At 51.8% G+C, this 21,978-nt stretch overlaps 5 protein-coding genes across 5 annotated transcripts; 3 read left to right on the top strand and 2 right to left on the bottom strand.

The window, feature by feature from the left end:
- Positions 1-302: 302 nt before the first annotated feature.
- On the top strand, positions 303-5,075 carry GLOTRDRAFT_127906 (uncharacterized protein; the record flags this gene model as incomplete). The annotated part of the gene is made up of 30 exons (XM_007866440.1): positions 303-442; positions 495-593; positions 648-1,094; positions 1,155-1,475; positions 1,525-1,599; positions 1,658-1,728; positions 1,784-1,859; positions 1,910-1,931; positions 1,997-2,024; positions 2,075-2,148; positions 2,204-2,229; positions 2,287-2,358; positions 2,414-2,464; positions 2,517-2,537; positions 2,596-2,627; positions 2,679-2,800; positions 2,849-2,876; positions 2,925-3,031; positions 3,088-3,448; positions 3,505-3,548; positions 3,602-3,705; positions 3,766-3,833; positions 3,887-3,980; positions 4,034-4,066; positions 4,120-4,178; positions 4,230-4,274; positions 4,328-4,341; positions 4,392-4,433; positions 4,483-4,698; positions 4,749-5,075. The coding sequence occupies 30 exons, from the start codon at positions 303-305 to the stop codon at positions 5,073-5,075; spliced, it is 3,219 nt and encodes a 1,072-aa protein (XP_007864631.1).
- A 294-nt stretch (positions 5,076-5,369) lies between these two features.
- Positions 5,370-6,431, bottom strand: GLOTRDRAFT_127905 (uncharacterized protein; the record flags this gene model as incomplete). The annotated part of the gene is made up of 2 exons (XM_007866439.1): positions 5,370-6,044; positions 6,099-6,431. 2 exons carry the CDS (start codon positions 6,429-6,431, stop codon positions 5,370-5,372), a joined length of 1,008 nt encoding a protein of 335 aa, XP_007864630.1.
- A 613-nt stretch (positions 6,432-7,044) lies between these two features.
- Positions 7,045-12,817, bottom strand: GLOTRDRAFT_74433 (uncharacterized protein). Its single transcript, XM_007866438.1, has 10 exons — positions 12,467-12,817; positions 11,908-12,324; positions 11,416-11,624; positions 10,651-11,323; positions 8,917-9,373; positions 8,649-8,845; positions 8,410-8,598; positions 8,150-8,351; positions 7,417-8,094; positions 7,045-7,362 (listed from the first exon to the last, which is right to left on the bottom strand). The coding sequence occupies exons 1-10, from the start codon at positions 12,769-12,771 to the stop codon at positions 7,228-7,230; spliced, it is 3,462 nt and encodes a 1,153-aa protein (XP_007864629.1). The 5' UTR covers positions 12,772-12,817; the 3' UTR covers positions 7,045-7,227.
- Positions 12,818-13,168: 351 nt separating this feature from the next.
- On the top strand, positions 13,169-16,154 carry GLOTRDRAFT_110624 (P-loop containing nucleoside triphosphate hydrolase protein). Its single transcript, XM_007866437.1, has 16 exons — positions 13,169-13,490; positions 13,541-13,937; positions 13,990-14,084; positions 14,140-14,275; positions 14,337-14,509; positions 14,563-14,639; positions 14,695-14,763; positions 14,825-14,876; positions 14,939-15,013; positions 15,073-15,230; positions 15,294-15,412; positions 15,487-15,523; positions 15,579-15,609; positions 15,674-15,691; positions 15,752-15,904; positions 15,959-16,154. Exons 1-16 carry the CDS (start codon positions 13,278-13,280, stop codon positions 15,989-15,991), a joined length of 1,836 nt encoding a protein of 611 aa, XP_007864628.1. The 5' UTR covers positions 13,169-13,277; the 3' UTR covers positions 15,992-16,154.
- Positions 16,155-16,288: 134 nt separating this feature from the next.
- GLOTRDRAFT_115445 (uncharacterized protein) lies at positions 16,289-20,934 on the top strand. Its single transcript, XM_007866436.1, has 20 exons — positions 16,289-16,615; positions 16,672-16,735; positions 16,791-17,208; positions 17,262-17,621; positions 17,676-18,056; positions 18,114-18,414; positions 18,472-18,644; positions 18,700-18,711; positions 18,762-18,847; positions 18,896-18,944; positions 18,996-19,228; positions 19,294-19,354; positions 19,403-19,490; positions 19,543-19,605; positions 19,670-19,770; positions 19,834-20,104; positions 20,164-20,213; positions 20,261-20,350; positions 20,402-20,441; positions 20,496-20,934. Exons 1-20 carry the CDS (start codon positions 16,531-16,533, stop codon positions 20,822-20,824), a joined length of 3,255 nt encoding a protein of 1,084 aa, XP_007864627.1. The 5' UTR covers positions 16,289-16,530; the 3' UTR covers positions 20,825-20,934.
- Positions 20,935-21,978: the final 1,044 nt, after the last annotated feature.

The raw sequence follows: 21,978 nt of genomic DNA, 5'->3' as shown, positions 1-21,978 counted from the left end.
TAGTATCCGCTTGTATCTGTCTTCCAGCTCAGGTTCCGCGCAGAGAATGAATGCCCTAGTCGCCGTAGCCACTCACCGGCCCCTTGGATCTTCATGGTTGATTCCCTATATAATCGGCCTCAGGGTATGCAATGGCTAACGGAGCGATAGTGCGGAAGTTCTTGTGGGGCAGGCTTTGGCTATAATTAGACGTGTCGACGCGTCGCGTCCGCGTCTCGTCACACCTTGTCACGCGTCTGTAAGAAGGGAATATTGGCAAGCACGGGCCTCTGACACACTTCACTGTTCTGCTTTTAAGCGCAATGCCTGGTTTTCAAAGCGTGGTAGCAGGGACGAAACGGAAATCCGATGGACCAGACTTGAGCGGAGCACCGGGGAAGAGGCCAGCGCTAGATGACAACGCGGGTTCGACAGGCGCCGGGACGTGCTGGATGGTACAATGGTGCGCCTTAATCTATAAACACGCTCGTTGCTTGGTGAGACGGTATACGTAGGAGGGTTCCTCAGCAGAAGAAGCATAAGACATGGGATGGAGACGCTGTTCTGGTAGTAAACCGGGGTGGGGCTAACTTGGTTAATCTGGAAGGCAAACTGTACGCCATGACACACATTGCAACCACCGATGGGCTGTATTGACTTGTGTACAGAATAGCGAGCGGTAAGGTCAACGAATCTGTGGAAGAAGGGAAAGAATTCCATCTGGGTGGCAAAGACCTCGAGATAGATCATCCTATCCCATGGTCGGAATATCTTTCCGGTGCTTGCTTCGGTGCAGGCACATCATCAAGCACTGCACCGTCTACCTGCCATATGCTACCTAAACAGTCCAAACCTTTCAAGCCCGTCGCGTTGAATCCGGATCATGTGAGGTCGACATCCAGAACTGCAGGTATTGCGGCCACCCCAAAGAAAGGCATTCAATTGGAGCCGGTGGACTTGATGGCAGACAACCGCATATACGGGAGTCAGAAAGATTCTTACTGGACAGCGAACTGGAGAAAGCATCAGCAGAAAAAGCATAAAACATGGGATGGAGATGCATTCGTCATGCAGAAGGGTGACAAGCTGACCCTAGTATCTGAAACCGGCAAAATGTGACCCATACACCGTATATGCGCTACATGTATACCTCTGACTCTGTCTTTTCTTTGCAGATTGGGGAGTAAGAAGTGCACCGACTATCCTCTATACAGCGGCTACCACACGTTCGTCGGCTCCAGAGAAGTCGAGTTGGATGCAGAAATCCCCTTATCGCAGATGCCTACTATTACAGGCCAAGTCGAGGAACCTGTCATCGATCCTGAGTATGATCCCGCGGCGTACTCTAGCCAAGCTACTACACCTCTCAAGAGTACATCAAACGCCCTCAGCTCTCCCACTGCCCCGCTCAATTCTGCCTCGACGAGCAAGAAGTACGTTGCACCCGCTAACTTCTACGCCAAGGTGCCTCAAAAACCAAAGAAATATGGTCCTTTGTACGTGTATGCGCATTCCTGTTGGTATCCCCTCACTCTTGCTCGATAGGCATGACCCCGAAAATGAAGGCTCTGTAGTAATGAAAGCTCCTACGCCGGAGCACATAGCTAGATTCAACAAAAAGTAGTACCAATGCCCTACGTCTCGCCCGAGCTACGTTCCGACTAACCTTAACGTCCAGGAACTCCCCTGTAGTTCCTGTCGTGATAGATCCTATCCTTTCCCGGCGTCTCCGCCCGCATCAGAAAGAAGGTGAGTGTTCATGGCTGTCGTATTGTGGAGGCTAAATTGACGCACAACTACCAAGGTGTCAAGTTCATGTATGAATGCGTTATGGGTTTACGGAAGCACGAAGGTCAAGGCTGCATCCTTGCGGATGAGATGTGCGTTTGTCGTAACCCGTTCGTTCTACGACACTGACGTGTCATAATAGGGGTCTGGGCAAGACACTTCAGGTTCGTCAACATGACTCTAGCGTATCCTAGTTTCGCACTTCTCATTTCTGACCTAACCCTGGCAGACAATAGCTCTCGTGTGGACGCTTCTCAGTGAGCGGTATCTCACGATGTCACACTAGCTCATCTGATGCCTTCTTTAGAGCAGAATCCGTACGCTGGCGTAGGTCCTGTGGTGGGCAAAGTGCTCATTGTATGTCCAGTTTCCTTGGTAAACGTGAGTATCGTACAGATTCCAGCCTTATTTCACATCTCCTCTAACTTTTGTTTAGAACTGGAAAATGGAGTTCCATAAATGGTACGGAAGGCGTGTCTGTATCTTGAGGAGTGATCCCTGATCAATCACCGACGTTAGGCTGGGGAAAGACCGCGTCGGGGTCTTCATTGGCGACAAGGACAAGAACCAGATCAAGCAGTTTATCAACTCGTGAGTTAATGCCGTAATCGAGAAAGGTCTCTCGCTTATTACAGCACATTAATAGCAAGATTCACCAAGTACTGGTCATCGGCTATGAGAAGTTGCGATCAGTCATGTAAGCCTTTACAGCTCTTTTGGAGACTCAACCCTCAGTGACATATGCACAGCGAAGCCTTGGCGTATTGCCAGTACGTTTAAATTCGCTGGTAATTGACTCTAATTATGACCTGAACCGGATTATCATAGCCCGCCCATCGGCTTGATCATATGCGACGAAGGTAGAGGCCACCTTGAGTGCTGTGCAAAGCACGCCTGACCGTGTACTCTAGGCCATAGACTGAAATCCAGTGAGAACAAAACTTCAAAGATGTTCCAAGCCCTGAAGACTCCCAGAAGAATTATACTCTCGGGAACGCCTGTGCAGAATGATCTCGGGGAGTTCCATTCGATGGTACGTATCTCCTGGATATACCTTCGGCTTCCTGTTGAGTATCTTCAGGCCGACTTCTGCAACCCTGGGCTCCTGGGTCTGTATCTTCCTACTTTCTACCTGTATATATTAACCGATTTTCTAGACGATTATAAAACCTTCCGACGGGTATATGAGCAACCCATCCTCAAGAGCCGTGCACCCGACTGCACATCGAAGGAGGCTGAACTGGGGCAGGCTCGTCAAGCACAGGTAGGACTTGCCGAACCAAGTGTTGTCGTCACTCTTGACACTCTATTCTGTTGTAGTTGACAACGATCAGCAAAAGCTTTGTCCTGCGAAGAGAAGCCAGTATCCTGGGCAACTATCTGCCTCCCAAGTATGAATATGTGGTGTTCGTGACGCCCACGTCTCTCCAGTTGTCGATGTTCTCGAAGGTCCTGAACGTGGATAAGCTTGATAACCTCATCGGCGGCTCGACAGCAGAGTCGCTCGCTCTCATCAACATTCTGACCAAGCTGAGCAACAGCCCCGTGCTCCTCAAAGCGGTTGCTGATAAGGCGAAGATGTCGCCCGGACAAGGGGGCAAGATGATCAAAGCGAGCTCTATCCAAGAAGCTCTCAAGCTCTTACCAGATAGGATTGTACCAGAGGATGTTTCTATGAGTGGTAGGCGTAAACCTTGACTTATCGGTGACCACATCTGAGATCAAATCAATACCCAGGGAAACTGACAGCCCTGGCCAATCTGCTTCAGGCATTACGAGAGGTACGTGAAGCAACTGCAGGACTCTCACTCGTACTAACTCGCTGAATGCCCAGTCGACGTCTGAGAAATGCATTATTGTATCCCACTACACGTCGACATTGAATGTAGTCGAGGCCTTCTGCAAGAAGAAGCGTTATACTTACCACCGCCTGGATGGGTGCGGATGGTCTCTCTGACCGTAATAGCCCCGACCATTCATTTCTTCCATTTAATGTAGTCAAACACCGCCGACGAAACGACAAGAGTATGTCAACGACTTCAATAAGTCATCACAGGCGACTCGGTGTACGTACTTGACTCACAATAGTTGGGGTACATGGCTGATCTGCGTGGAACAGTTTTATTCCTGTTGAGCGCCAAGGCTGGTGGTGTGGGGCTGAATCTCATCGGCGCGTCAAGATTGGTTCTGATCGACTCAGACTGGAACCCAAGGTTTGCAGTTTCCTAGAATATTTGTCGAGATCTATGATTCATCTCCACCCTAGCCACGATTTACAGGCTATGGCTAGGATTCATAGGTAAGCTAGTGTGGTATTATAGGTCCTATCCTTCGGCTGAACCCACCATCCAGAGATGGACAGAAACATCCGGTCTTCATCTACCGCTTCTTGACAGCTGGTACCATCGATGGTGAGTGCGCACGCGTTAAGTCATTGCAGAGTTATCAAAAAGTCTGTGCAGAGAAGATATATCAGCGTCAAGTGACAAAATTAGGCCTGGCAGATTGTGAGTTGACGTTTGAGATATATTTTGAATGAGCTGACCTCATGTTGCTGTAGCTCTGATGGGATCGGTAAGCCAGCGTCTTCACCTCTTCTTCAAGGTACCTACCCAGTCACGTAGAGCAAGGCTGAGTCGAAGTCAGATTCCTTCTCCCATAAAGAAGTAAGTCCTCGCTCTTTCACGAGAATACTGCCTCTGACTGTTCCGTTAGCTTCGTGATATATTCAGAATTCATCCAAACACCGGGTGTCAAACGCATGACATTCTGGAATGTCCTTGCGACCCGACGAATGGTAGGAAGCCTGTGGAGCACTCCTCGCCTAGCATCTGCCTCGATGAAGATGACGAAGATATGGGGGATGTGACTTCGGGCTTCGTCGTTGCTTCACAGCTGAAGTCTGAGGATATCAACAAGATGGACAAGGCCGTGAGTAGACACGATGTCCCCCTTCAGTCAACATTGACCGAGAGCTATAGTATCTCCAAAAGCAAAAAGCTGCTCTCGCAACCTTGGGCGAATGGGCACACATCAACTGTCTCCAGAAGTCTTCGAAGATAAACATACATGATCGCATCCTTCGTGATCTCGTTTACTCTCCGGAAGATGAGGTGGAAGACGAGGAGCCTACGGAACCTAAATCCCGACTGGATGCACTACTGGAGGCTGCGGATTTCGACAATATAGCTGCACTGGACGAACCGAAGATGTCGCTCTCTCCCAGGGATATTCCTGGAGGGTCAATATCGTTCCTCTTTGAGAGAGGTTCGAAGGCTCCGGTAGAGGAAGGAGAGGAAGATCAATAGACGCTTACGCCTAATTCCAGTCACGGTATCCAATACTCGGCGCACAATGTTCGTATAGATGTAGAAGTTCCAGTGTAGCATAGCAATGTACATAGAACAAGCAAAGATCATAATACGCCCAATGGGACATGCAGTGATCGTGGCAGAGGGCTCAGTGGCAGAAAACCCTAGTGTATGATATTATTGATAAAATACAAATTTACAAGTGTGTCGCGTAGTCCCGAGAGGAAAAAACAAGGAGGTCAGAATGACGGCATAGAAAGCAACTTTGCAATATCACGACGTCGATAGTAATCACGGGGATGAACTCCCATAGGCAAAGAGATCCAACGTGTCGTCCGACGAAGGAAACAAGTCCACAGTTGGCAGCTCAGGTTCAATCGCGTTCACGACCCAGGGATTGCTTTCCGGGGAATCACTGTCGGGCAAATATCTCGCAGAACCGATCGGCGCTATCTCCGCGGGGGAGCTACTCGACCTGGCATGCGCACGAGTCCCATTCAGGGCCTTAGGACAAGGGGAACCGATGTCCGACAGAGCAACTGCACGAGCCTTCGTGAACGAAGCGATCGGATCGGGCGACGAGGTCTCGGCACCAGGCAGGGCGAGCGGGTCGCTGCATGCCAACGTCGACGAGTAGTCATCCTCCTCTCGGACAGGCTGAGGCACGACTCGCTTCAACTTCCGTCTCTTGGGCATCCTCGCCTCTCCGGGGGACTCGGTCTTCCTGACCCAACACCCAATCATCTCCTCCCACTCCCACTCTTCCTCCGCGTCCCCATCGCGCCCCCGCTTCCCGGCGAACGCGGCGCGCTCGCTGCGCTCCACCTCGTCGATTAACAAGAGTTTGCACTCCTCCCACCTCTCCGACTCATCTTGCGAGGTGAACAACGTCGATGAGGAGCGGAATGTCTGTTCATACGTCTGCTCGAACGCCTTGAGCGCAGAGACCCACCACGCAGCCTCTAGCTGTAGCGTTTAAACACTTGGTCAGCTCAACGTAACGCAATAGTCCTGACGCACCACGATCCAGCCGTTTAGGTTGTGCACTGCTGTCTCTGGCTTCCATTCGGATCCCCAGAACATGGGGAGTACCGCCCATATGGTCAACGAGACAAGGACAACTGCCATGACGCATACTTTGAGATAGGCTTTCCGCGCCTTCGTGGTGACTGGATCGTTGTCCCAAAAGCCTTTGGAGAACGGCGGGTCTGGAGGAACTTCTGCATGGGAACCCTCCGGCTCATTAAGCTCTTCTACCACAGTCTGGCGAGAAGCAGCAGCAGATTCATTATCCTGAGGTTCCCGAGAGTCTTGATCCTTTGCCATCGAACGCGCTGGTGGACCGGCCGACATGGTTGGACTTGCTCCTCAGGCGGTTCTCCAGCTAACGAAGGGAAGTACGGAGGACGGCCAAAACCGCATTTCGAACATGCTTCAATCTGGTCTGAACGCCCTACCTAATCCTGTCAGCCACGCAGCTTACCCATCCGACGGTGGCAAAAGATTGGGATGCTTCCCAGAGAGGCGTCATGCGTCAGGCGGTGAAGTATATCGGGACGATGCATTCCCCGCGCGGACGTGTTTATTCCATGAGAGGCAGAGACAAGCCAACCTTGTTCAACAAATTAACATATACGGCCAACATATGGCTGCAAGGGTGCTCGATGGCTGCAAGGAGGCCGCATAGATCTGATGATGAAACGGGTGCTGAACATGGTCAAGGCCTTGTCACCACTATCCACTCCGAAGGTCCGCCGCCAGCTGTATGAAGCGTTGTGGCAATAATAAGCATAGGCTACTGTTGGATGTTCATGTTCCTGCATACAAAACTGCGAGCAGTGAAGCCAGCATACAACATGTAGAGTACAGCCTGAGTAAAGTCAGGTAAAGTCGCGGAAGCAACAGCTCCCCCTCGGCAATCACTAGCGAAGAATTGTGAGATCGGAAGTAGATCATGGATCTCAGAGCTCGGTGAGCAGAAGTGGCAATAGTCGTACAGATGATCTACTTTAATACACACGAAAGCCGGACGACCCAGTAATATAGTGCACGGCATGCAGAACAGTACAGCATAATCGGCGAAGAAGACGTAGATAGATTGACATGAAAGTGTCAATTGGGTCCAGAAACTATCGTACAGCTCACCAGTCTATGATTGACGACCTCTCGACCTGCCACGCCCAGTCTTGCTCTTCGACTCGCTAGTCTCGGGAAGTTGAACCGGTCTTTGGCAGACTGGACAGCGTCCAGAAACGTCCGTCAACCACGGATCCAAACACGTTTTCTACAGCACAGTCAGCACATCCTGCGGCTGCACGAATCAATCTAAGTGACTCACGTGGAATACATGTCCGCAAGCCAGTAGCCTCAGAGGCTGCGGGCCCTCCCCTGCATCCTGTAGCTTCAAGATCTCTTCACGTTCCTCTTCGGTCACCTCACCGACACGCAGTTCCTCGATAGGTTCATCACCTGAAGTATCTCCGTTCTCACTATCTCTGGCTTCGGTGTTGCTATTGGACTCTCTCTTGGCACCCATGTCAGCCAATCCACGTATCCTTTTGGGCTCTTCAAAATCCAAGAGGCATATCGCACAAGCGGCCCGATTCTCTTCCAACCTGACGAAAGGATAATCTCCTTGTTCCCAATTATCTTCCCATGCTAACTCAACCTCATCCTTCTCATCATCTTCGTCCTTGCTCTTATCTTGGTTTCCTCCGTCTTTTCGATTGGATTTCGCTCCCTTCGATTTCGTGAATTTACGAAGGAAAGCGAATCTTCGTCTTCGCCGACGGGGAGCGACCAGCTCGTTCTGCGGAGCCTTGGGAGGATATGTATAGACAGGCGCAGGGATAGCTAAAGGAGAAGCCTTATCTTCGTCTGGAGGAGCGGGGATGTACAATACCAATGGGATACGTTCCACAACGGATTTCGGCAGTTTCCCGATCTCGGGTTTGATGTAATGCGGGTTCTGGAGAGGATGACGGCCCAGGAGAATGAGGGTTATGTTCCAGAAGAGCTAAAGTGACGATGTTATGACACCACTCAGGCAGTTGACGAACACGACCACTCACTATGATCAGGGGTCCGAATATAAATACAACTAAGCCCACGACTATAACTTCCACCACCGTAAGATACATGATACAGAGGATGCCGAACGTGAGCCACCAAATGTGCGGTGCATCGTGCCGGCAAGTGTTCACCGACGTGTATTCCAAGATATGTGCGATTACGAACCAGGTCAGAGTCAAAACAGAGGAAAGGAACGACATCCTATAGCACAGTCAGTTTATCGGTTAATTAAGAGTCGTGATGAACGGATGCGACAAACCGTGAAAACAAACGTGCATGAGGTCGTGTCGATGCTTCATTATTGTTGCTGCCGTGGCTCGACCTGCCGGTGCTTGCCGCATTATCAACCATGCGAGTAGCAGCGCCGGCTCGATTGGCAGCTTCGGTTTGTGGATATGGTCCGCGGGTACGACCGGTCTCAGCCGTCGACAGCACATTCTGCCTTTCGCTGTCTGAAAGGTCAGAACGGCCTTCACCTCTGACGGGTGCAGTACTCACAGGGCGGAATTCTGCCGGGAAGTGCGATCCCGGGTGTACCCCCACACTCCCATGGAGCAACCCATCAAAATCTTACCGACCCAGAGAGCATTCCAGATTCCCAGAGGCCTAGCACAGGCCTGCCACTCATCGTATTGTGGCATGGTTGGACTTCGTCGGTGTGCTGCATATCCCAGCAAAGTAATAACGATGACAATCTGCGTAAGAAGTAAGCATGCATGCACGTTGCAACCTCGATACATGGTGTCCTTCCTGATGAGTTACGCACCTGCATAAAACCGAATGATAGGGTCCACACGATGGAAACTAGTGCCTTCCGCGCTTTTGTGGCGTACCGCCCATATCCTAGGAAGGTCATGATCTTGCGGTAGCGGGGCGCATTCGGCGGCAGAGGCTCAGTCACATCGGCAGGAGGAACGTATGGATCGGCTATAGGATCAGAGTCGCCTAACATGCTAGCAGTAGCAGGGTCTGTCCAGTGAATCGTGGTGCGCTCTCCGCGGGGAGAGACGGGTATTCGCACAGGGCTAGGCATAGGCCGTATTGAGAGACCCGAATCTCGCACCGGTACTCTCGGTCGTGCAGGCTCGAGTGCAGGAAGCTCACTGTGCATGCGATTCAGGTGGCGATGGGGGCTAAAGACGTCGTATCCTTCCGAGTATCGATGATGATGATGATGATGATGATGGGCTCGAGGTGCATGAGACGCCCGGGGGAGGTCTCTCCTATCGCTGGAACTGGGAAGCAACCTCTCTGCCGCACTGGATGACCCTATTACCTGACTCCTTGGCCATTGCTCTGCAAATTCGACAGAGACTGAGTTGTACCCCTGGGAATCCGGATCCGGTCCAAAGACACGCATAGGCGGGCGTGGTAGCTCATGTCGAGCGATGTCAATGTCGCCAGTGGACCGAACCCTTCGGAGAATATCCGTACTTTCCTGAGCAGACGAGCGACTGCTAGCCATTGCCACAGTGTATCACAGTCCAGTAGTGGGGCCAAGTTCACGAGATGGAGGTGGTCCGACTGGGCGTCAGTGCCGTCTCGGGCTTAGCCAGATGCGATCATGCAAACTCCGGAGTATTTATGGATACAGCTCAACCAAGCACTGCAAGTTCAAGGCCCTGGTACCGAAACGAGCGACAGCAGCGACGCACTGTAAAGACACCTGCAGGGAATAAGGTCTGTGGCCGCCACTGCCGCACGCATGCGCGGCGTTATTACGCGTCTCGCTTACTAAGTCTAGCTGCGTACTGCACCTCTCAATACATCGCAGTCGATTTGTTCGAGCTCCTGCATACACAAAGTACAAGGACGGAATATGGCACAGTATCATATACCCTGACCGAATCGAAACATCATCTAGCGTAATTCCTTGGTGTTCGTGTGGCAAGGCGTGGGCGTCTAGATCTAAGTGCGGGCAGAGACCGATGCCCCGGTTTGGAGAACAGTTTCCTAGAATGATCTTTGCTGGACCATGACGCCGACATTGAGAATGTCCTTGGAATGAACAATGGGACTCTGCGGGACATTTATTATGATCTCTGAGAGTTAGGGGACATATGCATGTTATTCCCATTAATATGATCTCTCATTCTTTATGTCTCTGCCCAAGTCCCACTTTGGAGCATGCCAGGAAAGTGTTCTGCCACCTATCTCATGAACGACGAATGTCCGGTGCCGGGACATCGGTCCTTGCCCGCGGTGAGATGGACTCGGAAGGAAGCAGAATCGGGCGTCACGCCGCTATGAATCCTGACATCGATATCGCCATATCTGGCTTGCTCGTAAAGGGATTCTCAACCAGTGCAAGAGCCACGACGCGAATACATGGTGCCACAGTTGTGGCGTGACGGAATGATAAGACCCTTTCCCAGGTACTTTAGAGATACATTATCCAAGGCAAGATTATACTTGGTAAATGGACAACTGCTATCTGCCCTTTACTTCTCGCCAGATTGGCGTAAGGGCCTGAGCTACTGTATTGGCCGCCACTTCTAACTCACCCCGCTCCTGTTCGTGAGGTATAGCGTCAAACAGACGTCTGCTTCGCCATCGATCCGGGTGAAATCGTCTATGAGACTTCTCCACGAAGACCTTGTAGTCCTGTGTCCGCATATGATGCTTAACTTCAATAAAGAACTTCTCCACAGCAGACCACTCGACGTCTTCGACTTTGAAGGTAATAGGCGAGTGGAGAACAGGCCATGGTACAGCCTCGAAGGTCAAGGGTTCTTCATCTTTGCTGAACTTGGTATTGTCGAAGGCTTCCGAGAGGAGCTTATAACGTTCCAGAGCTCGCTGGGACGTCCAAACCCCTCTGGACCACCTCTCCCATTGCTGGCGCTTGCGCTTCTCTCTCTCATCCTTCTCCCGTCGGGCGGCCGATTCCCTTGCTAGACTCTCTCTTCTCTCCTGCTCCTTCTTCTCTTGTTCCTTCCGCTCTCGTGCAGCGCGCGCAGCTTGCTCTTGCAATCTCCGCTCTCTCTCCGCGGCTTCCTTTTCTGCTCTTTCTTGCCGCTCTCGTTCGCGGCGAGCCTTTTCCCACAAAGGCCTATCTTTCTCCAGGTCAGCCAACTTACGCCGCGATTCTTCGATGGCCGCCAGCCTCGCCTGCTCTTCATCATCCACTTCTGGCTGGGACGGATCGGCATGCGTCTGAGGCGAAGGTTTACCTTCCACATCCGTGCCTGTTGATCATATTTCATTAATATCCTGAACGCAGGGAAATAAGCTATTCCAAATAGGAGTAACTTGCCGTTAAGACTGATATCATTTTCTTCTGGAACATCAGGGAGGACGTCATCCACGGGAGGTCCATGCCTGTGCTGCTTCGCAGCTGTAGATGTGCCTCGCACATCCTTCCTCAGCTTCCTTTCACGAGCGTTCTTCTTCCCTGCGAGATCCCGTTTGTTTCTTGTCGGAGATACGGTACGTGCGCGTTTGAAAGACCGCGGGAGTTGGTCGCCGTCAACGCTTACGTTACTTGTGCCGTCTGGCGTCTGGCTCGAAGTGAAGTCAGACGAGACTTTGTCACTTTGTGAGCTTCCATGAGATGCGCAGAGTGGACAGCCGAATCGTACCTTTGCGTTTCACACACTCTGGTTTCCGCGTATACGGTGGTTGAGAAGTGGGGAGTACCTCATCTTCACCGGTGAGGTCGATCATCTCCCCGTCTTTCCTCTCCCATTCTGCGGCTCCATTCTGGAAGCGTCGCGCTAACTTTTCTCTCCTGGAGGTCCTGTTGGCTTCTTTCAACTCCCTAAGCTTGTCCCGAAGCTTAGAGCCTACAGTGCGAGTACGCTCATTTGCTTTAGGCTGCGGGGTAGCTCCGTCAATAATCATCCCCTCAACTTCATCTTCCTCATTGCTACTTCCCAACTCGTCGTCTGAGCTGTCCCAATCCGACTCTGGGTCTTCCAGGACCTCTTTCCGGCGTGGCCGCTTCGACGATGGAGTCATTGGGGGTGCTTGTCTTTCCGGAGACAGAGTGGCATATCTTCGCTTCGAGCCTGTGGCATTCGGTGGTAGCTTATCAGATTCGGTTTCGGGAGCCCTGCCTTTGCCCTTGTCACGGACTATGGTCGTGAGCGCGGGCGGTGCTCGGACGGTGCAAGTGTATTCGGGATCGAGTTTATAGATGTCCCATAGGTCTTGGTCAAATTCGACGATTTCTCTGTTTGTTTCCTTTAGCACCAAAAATCAGGGCTCGTTATACCCAGTGAACTAAATCCCCGCACGCTGAGCCACAGCACTCGCGGGCCGGCCTCTGGGGGGCGGCGGAGCAAAAGGGACACAAGTTTCAGCGGTCTACTCACCCGCATAAGTCTACGTTCCTCGGCCATGCGCCCTCATTCTGAACTCCGGATTCCCTCTTCGCGGTCGGGACAAATCTCCAGGTACTCTGTCCGTCAGGGCCTGTCTCAATGACAACACGCTTGGGCCTGTATAACTCTTCGTTGAGAGACAGCTTATTGATGTCCGGTAACGACTCCCGCCACGCTGATGCTGTTCCAGGGTGAAAGGACGCGAAAGACAGCTTGGAGCCCGTGTGGCGGAGGAGGCGACCTGGCTGCGACGAATCATATCGACCTGGGGACGAATTTTCAATACTTTCAGACATAGAGATACATCCAGAGTAGCACCAAGAGCTCTTCAAGCAAGATATTGCACGTAGAGATACAGCAAGAAGTGCAGTCTTGTCTACAACGACGCCTCCATGCTGAACCACTGCGGGGGGCCACGCGGCGAGCACGTGATTATGCACGATCATTGTACGCAGAATTCGCCCAAGCCCACCGAACGCCCACAACGCCCAGGTTGCATCGATAGGGCTTTTCGCCTCTCAAGAGCCGTATTTCATCGTGATTTCGATTGCTATTTCCCCCCCTTCGCTGCAGAACCAATGCTCGGTTACACGCGCAGGAGCTCCTTCGAACGTTTGTGGCCAAAGCATCCAAAGGAGGCAATACGCGATCCAATGTGACGAGTCAGAAGGGTGACGTGACTAGGTGAGTACCCGTCAATCATTACCCGGTCTGGGGAAGGCAATACAGTCCACTGACTCGGGTTGATTCCCTTGAGTACTTGTGGCGGCTGGTGGCCCTAGCCACATTATCCTTTACCACCATGTCGAAGCTCCGTGACTTCCAGAACGAGATCGAGGAGATACACGATCGCGAGGTATCAAGGCAGCGTGCTCAAGGGCTAATAGATGTGGATAAGGAGAACAAGAGACCAATACGTCCTGCGCCAGTAGAGGTGAAGCCGGAGGGCGAGTCCAGTGCGTCTGGGGAGAATGGCAACAGCAATGATCTGGAGGGGATGCAATTGGAGATACAGGTGTGTCAATGCAATACTATAAGGGTCCCCATAATTAATGTGGACTCCAGACGCTCCTGTTATCCGGAATTGAAGCAGATCATGATCGTGCGAGAGATATGATCGCTCAGCTGCTGACGAGAGCAAAGGGGGAGTGCATCTTCCGCATAGGAACTCGACCCCCGAACACAAGACTCTTCAGTGGCGAACCATTAGATGGTCCGGGATGGTCTGGCGTGACAAGGACATTGGAGGAGGTCGACACGCTATGTAAAGAGGTTGTTGCATGCACCGAGGAAGTGGGGGGCAAGGCGTCCATACTGCACAGGGCGGTGACAGGGCAGGCTCGCGCGGCCCTGTTGCTTCGATTACCTCCTCCAAGCGTCGCGCTAACCCCGGAAGTTCGTGTAGCCGTAGTTGGCAATGTGGACAGCGGCAAGTCCACAACGTTAGGTGTACTAACACGAGGTGCGTGTCTGGGAGCAATTCAATCCCGTGAGGGTATTTTGAATATCATTAGGCGGCCTGGATGACGGAAGAGGCCGGGCACGAGTAGGACTGTTTCGGCACAAGCACGAGATAGAAACTGGAAGGACATCCAGTGTGGGAATGGAGGTCAGTTGCGTGCCCGCTCATTCAGGCAATATTCAGAAATTCGACGCCGCCGTAGATACTGGGATTCTCCCCAGATGGCTTACCGATACTACCGAAGACTGCGAACTCCATGGATTTAGACACCATCCGACGCGAGAAGATGGGCTGGGAGGAAATCTCCGTGCAAGCTGCCAAGATTGTGTCATTCATTGGTGCGGACGGCGCACCACCTTGTTGCAGGAGCGGATTCATCTAACTTGCGGTGGGTCGTAGATCTCGCTGGACACGAGAAATATTTGAAGACAACGCTATACGGCCTCACCTCTGGAGCGCCGGCATGCGTCATGCTCATGGTCGGTGCCAATGCCGGACTGATCGGAATGTCGAAAGAGCATCTCGCTATCTCTCTTGCTTTGAGTGTGCCGGTGGTTGTTTGTATTACGAAAGTGAGGCCGTTGGATTCTATGTATTGTATACTGATGTGACGAGCGTAATACAGGTTGACATGACCCCTCCGAATATTCTGGCGGAAACCATCAAGCAAGTGGTGAAAGTTTTGAAGAGCCCCGGCTGTCGGTACGCATCACTTGCTCGACTCCGTGAATATCGTTTCACCTGGTGTACGTCTCAGGAAAACGCCGGTATTTGTGAAGTCGAAAGAGATGGCTATCGAATTGTCACAAGTTTTCGCAAACGAGCGGTGGGTTTCCGTGTGATTCCTGTAGCCGTTTGTCAGAATTGAACTGATCAGGGCTGATTAGTCTGTGCCCAATATTTCAGCTTTCTAACGTCACCGGCGAAGGATTAGATTTCGTAAGTCGACTCTGTTCGACTGTTCTGTTGTTTGACAATATATCTGCTATCGATGGATGTAGGTCCGTCTATTTCTAAACCTTCTCCCATCAGATGAGCACGATACCACCAAATTCATGAATGATCAGCCGCTCGAGGCACGTAGCTTCTCTTCTGTCGGTAATTAAGTCCTCCCTGACTTCGGAGCATCATACAGTACTCCGTCACAGATGTCTGGTCTGTGCCATATGTTGGGACTGTCGTCAATGGTATCTTGAACGGAGGCACGGTTAAGACCGGCGAGCAGGTCCTGCTGGGACCTGACTCGAACGGGAACTATCAGTCCACGGTCATCAAGAGCATGCAGCGAAAGAGGTATGGTGCATGTGGTGGGCGAAGGTCGCCGCGGACAACTGATTGATGCCGTCTTTCCCTTAGAGCGCCGGTGACGACCGCGGAGGCCGGCCAGTGCGTTTCTTTCGCACTGAAGCGGATACGACGTCAAGCGGTTAGGAAAGGCATGGTGATTGTACATAAAACGGAGACACCGCCGCGAGGTACACATTCTTTCACAATTCAAATGCAGTATTTGGTCATCGCTGAACCTTTTCCCCCCGTATTTGACTAATAGCGATTAGGAGGTTCGAGGGTCAAGTGCTCATCCTGTAGTACGTAACGATTTGCAATGCGCTGCGGGCCGTCCTGATAAGAGTTTTCCCTCAGCCATAATACAACCTTGCAGAAGAACTATCAGGTATGCTCACAATTCTTTTATGCCTTCTTTGCTTGATGTAATCCTGGGATGCGCCACCCTGAAGGCTATGTTACATTGCGGTGTAAGTGGGTCTCCTTTCGGTCAATGTTCGTGGAGGGATCCTCACGTATCAATGATTTAGGCTATACGACAGACGGTACGGATAACGGATATGGATCACCCTCAAGGGATCCTGCGTACGGGTGACCGTGCCACTGTTAAGTTCGAATTCATATCCCACCCCGAGTTTGTCAAGGAAGGCATGAAGCTGCTATTTAGGGAGGGGAAGACAAAGGTACGCGAAGTGACGTAGAACGTGATTGACTTATATTCACGAGCCGCATGGCAGGGTTTGGGTGTCATCACACGATTATTGGATTGAGAGGGTTGCGGTTCCGGCTTGCCAGTGAATCCCGTGCTTCCATCTCTCCTCTTGTACTTCATAGGTACTCTGTATGTACTACATAGGGCTACACTTTGTCCTCTTTCTACTCTTGGACTACTGGGACTACACTAATCACGACAAAGTGGTAGCTTGTGGGGGCTATAAATCCGTTTGACCCTAACCTTGCGAATGGGTTAGATTCTCCGTCTTACGTAAGCTGAAGGCAGCTCTTCGAGCACAGCCACCATCCTGCCTTGGTCCTCACGTGGGTCAAAATTTCCCGCCGTCCGTTTTGGGTGAGGCCTTCGCTGCAGGCTTGCTCATTCCGTTCCGTCCACAGCGCACAACTGCTTTCGCTGCTGCTGGCGAGGTCTCGTCGTCGTCTCTCGCGTTCCACAACGAGGATAGCATCTCATTCTTATAGAGGCCTTTGTTTCAACATAGACTGTATTTCTACGGGCCACGAGACGAACCCTCGCCGTCGATCTCTAATCGGATATCCATAGATTTCTCGCTGGGCCTTTGGCGTTTCTGTTATGTCACCTGTCGCTATATCAATCATGAATACTGAATCCTTGTCTTCCCTTCTGGACGCCCTGCGATCTGCGCCCACTGGCCCTGGTAAGTCGCGTAAAGCTTTCCGTACAGCAGACTCGATTTACGGAATTTTTCGTCAGATGCCAAAGCGGCAGCGGACAAGGTGGCTCGTGAAGTATCGAAAAAAGGTCTACAGTCGCTAGAGTGAGTCATCTTGTATCTGCGATACCCGAAGGCCTGACGAAAAGTATTGCATCAGAGACGATGGTGTCCTGGCCGCACTGCATGGCTTCGCCACGAACAAGAAGTCCGGATACGAAAGAGAGTCCGCCGCAATCGGGTTCCAGTCGCTAGCAATTACATTAGGTGTACCGAGTGGTCCCATTCTCCTTTCGTCCCTCCCCATTCTCTACGAGCTCTACATGGACAAGGGCGATGTAGTCCGCTCAGCTGCTGCAAGTGCGAACAAGGCCATCTTGAAGCTTTTCCCGCCGGAGTCAACGAGATTAGTCTTTGGAACGTTACAGGAGGTGCTCGAGAAAGGGAAATGGCGCAGTAAGGTCGGCGCATTGGATGCGATCAAGAGCTTTGTGAGCACTGCTCGCGATGCCGTCGCGAACGAACTCGTCAATATATTACCTGCGGTTGGATCTGCTATGCACGATACAAAGCCTGAGGTACGTTGAAATGGTATGCCGTCATTGAAGTTCTCTTATGCCCTGGCCTCCAGGTTTCTTCCGCAGCGGTCAAGTGCGGTAATGCGCTCTGTACGACTCTAGCTAACCCAGACCTTACCCCTCACATTCCAATGCTCGTGAAGTGCATGCAGAATCCGGACTCTGTCCCGGCTTGCATCAAGGCGTTGTCTTCAACAACGTTTGTATCCGAGGTCACGGCACCAGCTCTGGCCGTCCTTGTTCCACTGTTACTTCGTGCCCTCAATGACCGGAGCATGGAGGTGCAGCGCAGAACAGTAGTGGTAATCGATAACCTTGTTAAGCTTGTCCGTGATCCGAAAGTTGCCGCTACACACCTAAGCCCGCTTGTCGAGGGTGTTGAGAGGATTGCTAAAGGCGCCGCCTTCCCAGAGGTAAGTTCTGCGGTATAGCTTATCATCAGACACCCACTGATCATCCTATGGCAGGTTCGCGCTTTCGGGCAGACTGCTCTCGATACTCTACACAAAGCTGGCGCATCTGCGACGGCGCCTCCACCTATTCCACGTGATCTCGAAGCCGAGAAGGCTGAGACGACCTCAGTCCTTCTGACACTCTTGCCGCAGGAACTGGTTACGGTATACTCGATAAGTCCGAATGGTCCTCCCACGCCAAAGTTTTCTCTATTCTCTCAAGTCCTACAGTTCGCTGCGTCTTTAGTAGCCGATCTCGTGTATCAGAGGTATTTCCATGATGCTGAGGTGTGGAAGAGGTGTCTTGGCGTCTACGTGGAACCGTGGCTGCCTGCAGGGGAAGATGCCTCATCGTTCGCGGATAGAGTCCGCTCCCACTTCCTTGCTGTGGACCGTGTAAGCCGTTGCTCGTGCACAAGGAGGTGTTTCTTGCTGATGTATGCTTTTGAATAGGCTAAATACGCTCCTACTCAGACTGGTTCGGATGAGGAAGGTGAAGTTCTGTGCGACACGGTGTTTTCGCTCGCCTACGGTGCCTTGCTACTGCTTTCCCATACAAAGCTTCGCTTGATCCGTGGGAGGCGCTACGGTATCCTCGGCCCGAATGGTTCCGGCAAGTCAACATTGATGCGGCAGCTAAGGGATGGCAAAGTCGAGAATTTCCCGCCTCAGGACCAGCTAAGGTGTGTGATGGTGGAGCATTCTCTACAGGGCGAGGACGGGTCATTGTCGGTCATCGATTTCATTGCAGCGGGTAAGAATTCAACGGCTGATATCATGCGATAAGCTTTCTGAGACGCGAGATCTGCAGACAAGGCGCTGGCTGGAGTACCTCGTTCACGGATTCGTGACCAATTGCTCGAGGTCGGTTTCGACGATGCTCGGCAGGCCGAGAATGTTGGAGGCCTTTCCGGAGGTTGGAAGATGAAGTTGGAGCTCGCTAGAGCTATGTTGCATAATGCCGATCTGCTGCTACTTGACGAGGTGCGTATGCCAGCCTGTTTTTGCTTAGGCGAATCTACTCATCGTGTTATGCTAGCCTACTAATCATGTAAGTAGGCCCATATCCCTTCCCTGGTTTCTTTTCTCACAGCTGGATAGCTGGACCGGGCCTCAGTGCAATGGCTTGAGAAATACCTTACTGCGCAAAAGAATGTGACATGTCTGATCGTTAGTCATGACTCCGGGTACGCAGGTACCATGACTTATAGCGCGCAGATGCTGACTTCTGCTAGGTTCTTGGATAATGTAACAACAGACATAATACACTACGAGTCGAAGAAGGTTGGTTGTACATCCCTTCGCTATTACTTCTTGCTGACGCGCGGTGCCCAGCTTGTATACTACCCAGGTAATTTGTCGAACTTCGTTTCCCACCATCCCGAAGCCAAGTCCTACTATACCCTCGCGGCTACCTCTATCAAATTCGCATTTCCGCCACCGGGATCCCTGATGGGTGTACGGAGTAATACCCGGGCAATCCTCAAACTCACCAGCTGCACGTACACCTATCCCGGGAAAAGTACACCTAGTTTATATAATGTTAGCTGTGGCCTGTCCCTATCAAGGTGAGCGATCCACATCGGATGAAACGGCATTGATTTTGGTATTAATATCTCTCGGTCGTCCACAGCCGTGTCGGCGTTATCGGACCCAACGGCGCGGGCAAGTCGACTCTAATCAAACTAATAACAGTCTGTATCGCCCCATTGAACATTACGTAGATACTGAATATAGGACAGGGCGAGACCGAACCGCAGGAAGGGACGGTATACAGACACCCGGCCCTTCGTATTGGGTACGTGGCTCAGCATGCCACGCACCATATAGGCGAGTGGTTATCAAGTAGTTAGAGTATCACGCTGGCTTACACGCTCTATAGAACGCCATCTGGAAAAGACGCCGGTGCAATACATTCAGTGGCGATTCCAAGATGGACACGATCGTGCGTGCTTGGTTCCCGACTTCATCCTTGACCCTCCCTCACTGACGCTGTCCTTGCTGCTCAGGCGAGATTTTGGAGAAAGCCACACGTGTACTGACTCCCGAGGAAAAGGCGCTCTACGAAACTCCCTTTGTGGGCAAGAATGGAACCACTCGGAAGCTCGAGGTATGCTCCACCGTATCTCTAAGTCCCACCTCTCTGAACACCATTCATGTTCCATTCTTTCAGTTGATCATGGGCAGGCAGAAATTGAAGAAGTCCCTGCAATATGAAATTAAGTGGCGGGGTCTGGATCATCGATTCAACACGTGGATTCCTCGGGAGGAGTTGATCTCGAAAGGATTCGGGAAGTTGGTTCAGCAATTCGACGATCTGGAGTCCTCGCGGGAGGGGGCCGGTCAGCGCGACACTTCTCTCCATATTGTTCGCAAACATCTGGAAGATGTCGGCCTCGACGGGGACATCGCCCAGTATAACGAAATCTCTGGCTTATCAGGCGGTAAGTCACATTAAATGGTTGTCACCTAATTCTTTAGCCTGATGGGGCTTGGCACCTAGGTCAGAAAATCAAGCTTGTCATTGCAGCGTGTCTATGGAACAATCCTCAGGTATGCTTTCCATCATCGTCTCTTGGCTGAGGTTAACTTTGGGAAAGATTTGCGTACTGGACGAGCCGAGCAATTTCTTAGATCGCGAAGCTCTTGGTGGTCTAGCAGTCGCTATACGCGACTGGGCTGGCGCGGTAGTAAGTCAAAACTCATTGTCTTCAAGCTTACGCTCGAATGGTTGTTCGTAGGTTATCATATCCCATAATGAAGAGTTCGTCAAGGCACTGTGTAGGTGAACTCAGTCCCAGGAATCTTGCTTGAACTGAACCTTGAGCGATCTAGGCTCCGAGATTTGGCACATTGAAGGTGGCCGGATGACGCAGAAGGGCAAAGTGGCGGTTCTTGAAGACGCCTTCGCAGACGCGAAGTCGCCCCTCGGCAGTGGAGTAAACACGCCAGCTAGGTCGAGGGGACAGACCCCTGCGGCCTCTACGCAGGGAACTCCTGCCGGCAGTGGCGATGAGGAAAAGCCGAATGGATCGACTCAGGCCAAGAAGAAGAAAAAGCTGACTCGCAACCAGCAGAAGGCCCAGGAGGAGCGGCGCAGGATCAGGAAGCTCAACTGGCTGACGTACGGGGGACCGAAACCTGAAGATACTGATAGCGACTAGGTAGATACTCTATACCGCACCATGACATAATTATTCTGCGCAACAGTCGCTCTCCATGCGCAGGTCCCATGTATCATTAATCGTCGCCAGTCTGAATTGACGGAAGCAAACTAGTGTGAACTGCGGCGACAATCATTGGCCGCAGATCCGAAAGTAGATTGAGTAAGAAGATTTAGCACGTGGAGGTGACCATCGGGTGATACCGTAGTGGCCGAGAGTGGCCGTTCCTTATAAGTTCAGAAACGCGAGGCGTATGCCAACGCGACTACCTGGCCACAGGACCTCCGCTGTACGGTGCGAGGATGATCTGACATGGACGAGTGTGTGGCATTGTGCTACTTCGTCCGCAGCATGCACAAAGCGTTCAGTTGCCATGCATTGCCTATGGTGGATAAGGACGTGACTAGACTGCGTTAACGTTGCCGCACGGCGTAGCAGATGCGCGCGGATACAACGAGGATCCGTTTCTCCTGGGCCTATCCAGGATATGTCATTGAACTAAGGCGGGAATCCGTAGTTGACAGACTTCGGCAATATCTCTTGCTGCTCCGTCGTGGACGACCTTGGTGATGATTGATCCAGCGTCAGTATGACAGTGGCTATTCGAGCATGTCAACCGAGTCCTCATCAAGCTCCCATGCTATGTCTGACAGTAGTTATCAGGGGTGGAATGTTCAACCAGGCGCCTTGCCCTGTTTTTGGGTCTCCATCTGGCGTGAGTCGATGGCGCGGCGGTGTATACTGTACTTACCCTTACCCTTGGTGCAGTGCAAGCCTAAGAGGCCCCTTTTGCGCAGAGGATGTTGCAGTCCACCCCGCTTTCAATCTTCTGCCTATGGGGGCTGTCCCTCTCCCTCGAAAGCAAAGCAGCGCGAGAGCGCCTAGATAACAGCGCACTGACGGATATCTGTGGTCTATGGACTATCCACATTCAAAATGGACACAGTTGTGCGGAGGTGAACGTACAACCTGCATCCTTTTGGTCCACAATCATGACTGATGACAGAGGATGTCAGATTATTGGTTTGTGTGCCCTGCGCTGCTCTTCCCGGAAAGTTAAATGCCAATATTTTCCTGTTATCCTGGTGCTTATTCTGATGCCCATGAACCGGCGCCATGATGTGCAGAATGGCCGCCGTTGAATAGTGCGGGCA

Source organism: Gloeophyllum trabeum (assembly GCF_000344685.1).
Source record: "Gloeophyllum trabeum ATCC 11539 unplaced genomic scaffold GLOTRscaffold_00004, whole genome shotgun sequence".
In the NCBI taxonomy this organism is placed as follows: Eukaryota; Fungi; Basidiomycota; class Agaricomycetes; order Gloeophyllales; family Gloeophyllaceae; genus Gloeophyllum; species Gloeophyllum trabeum.
Note: the sequence above shows the minus strand (reverse complement) of the source record. Positions and strands in the feature narration are given on the sequence as shown.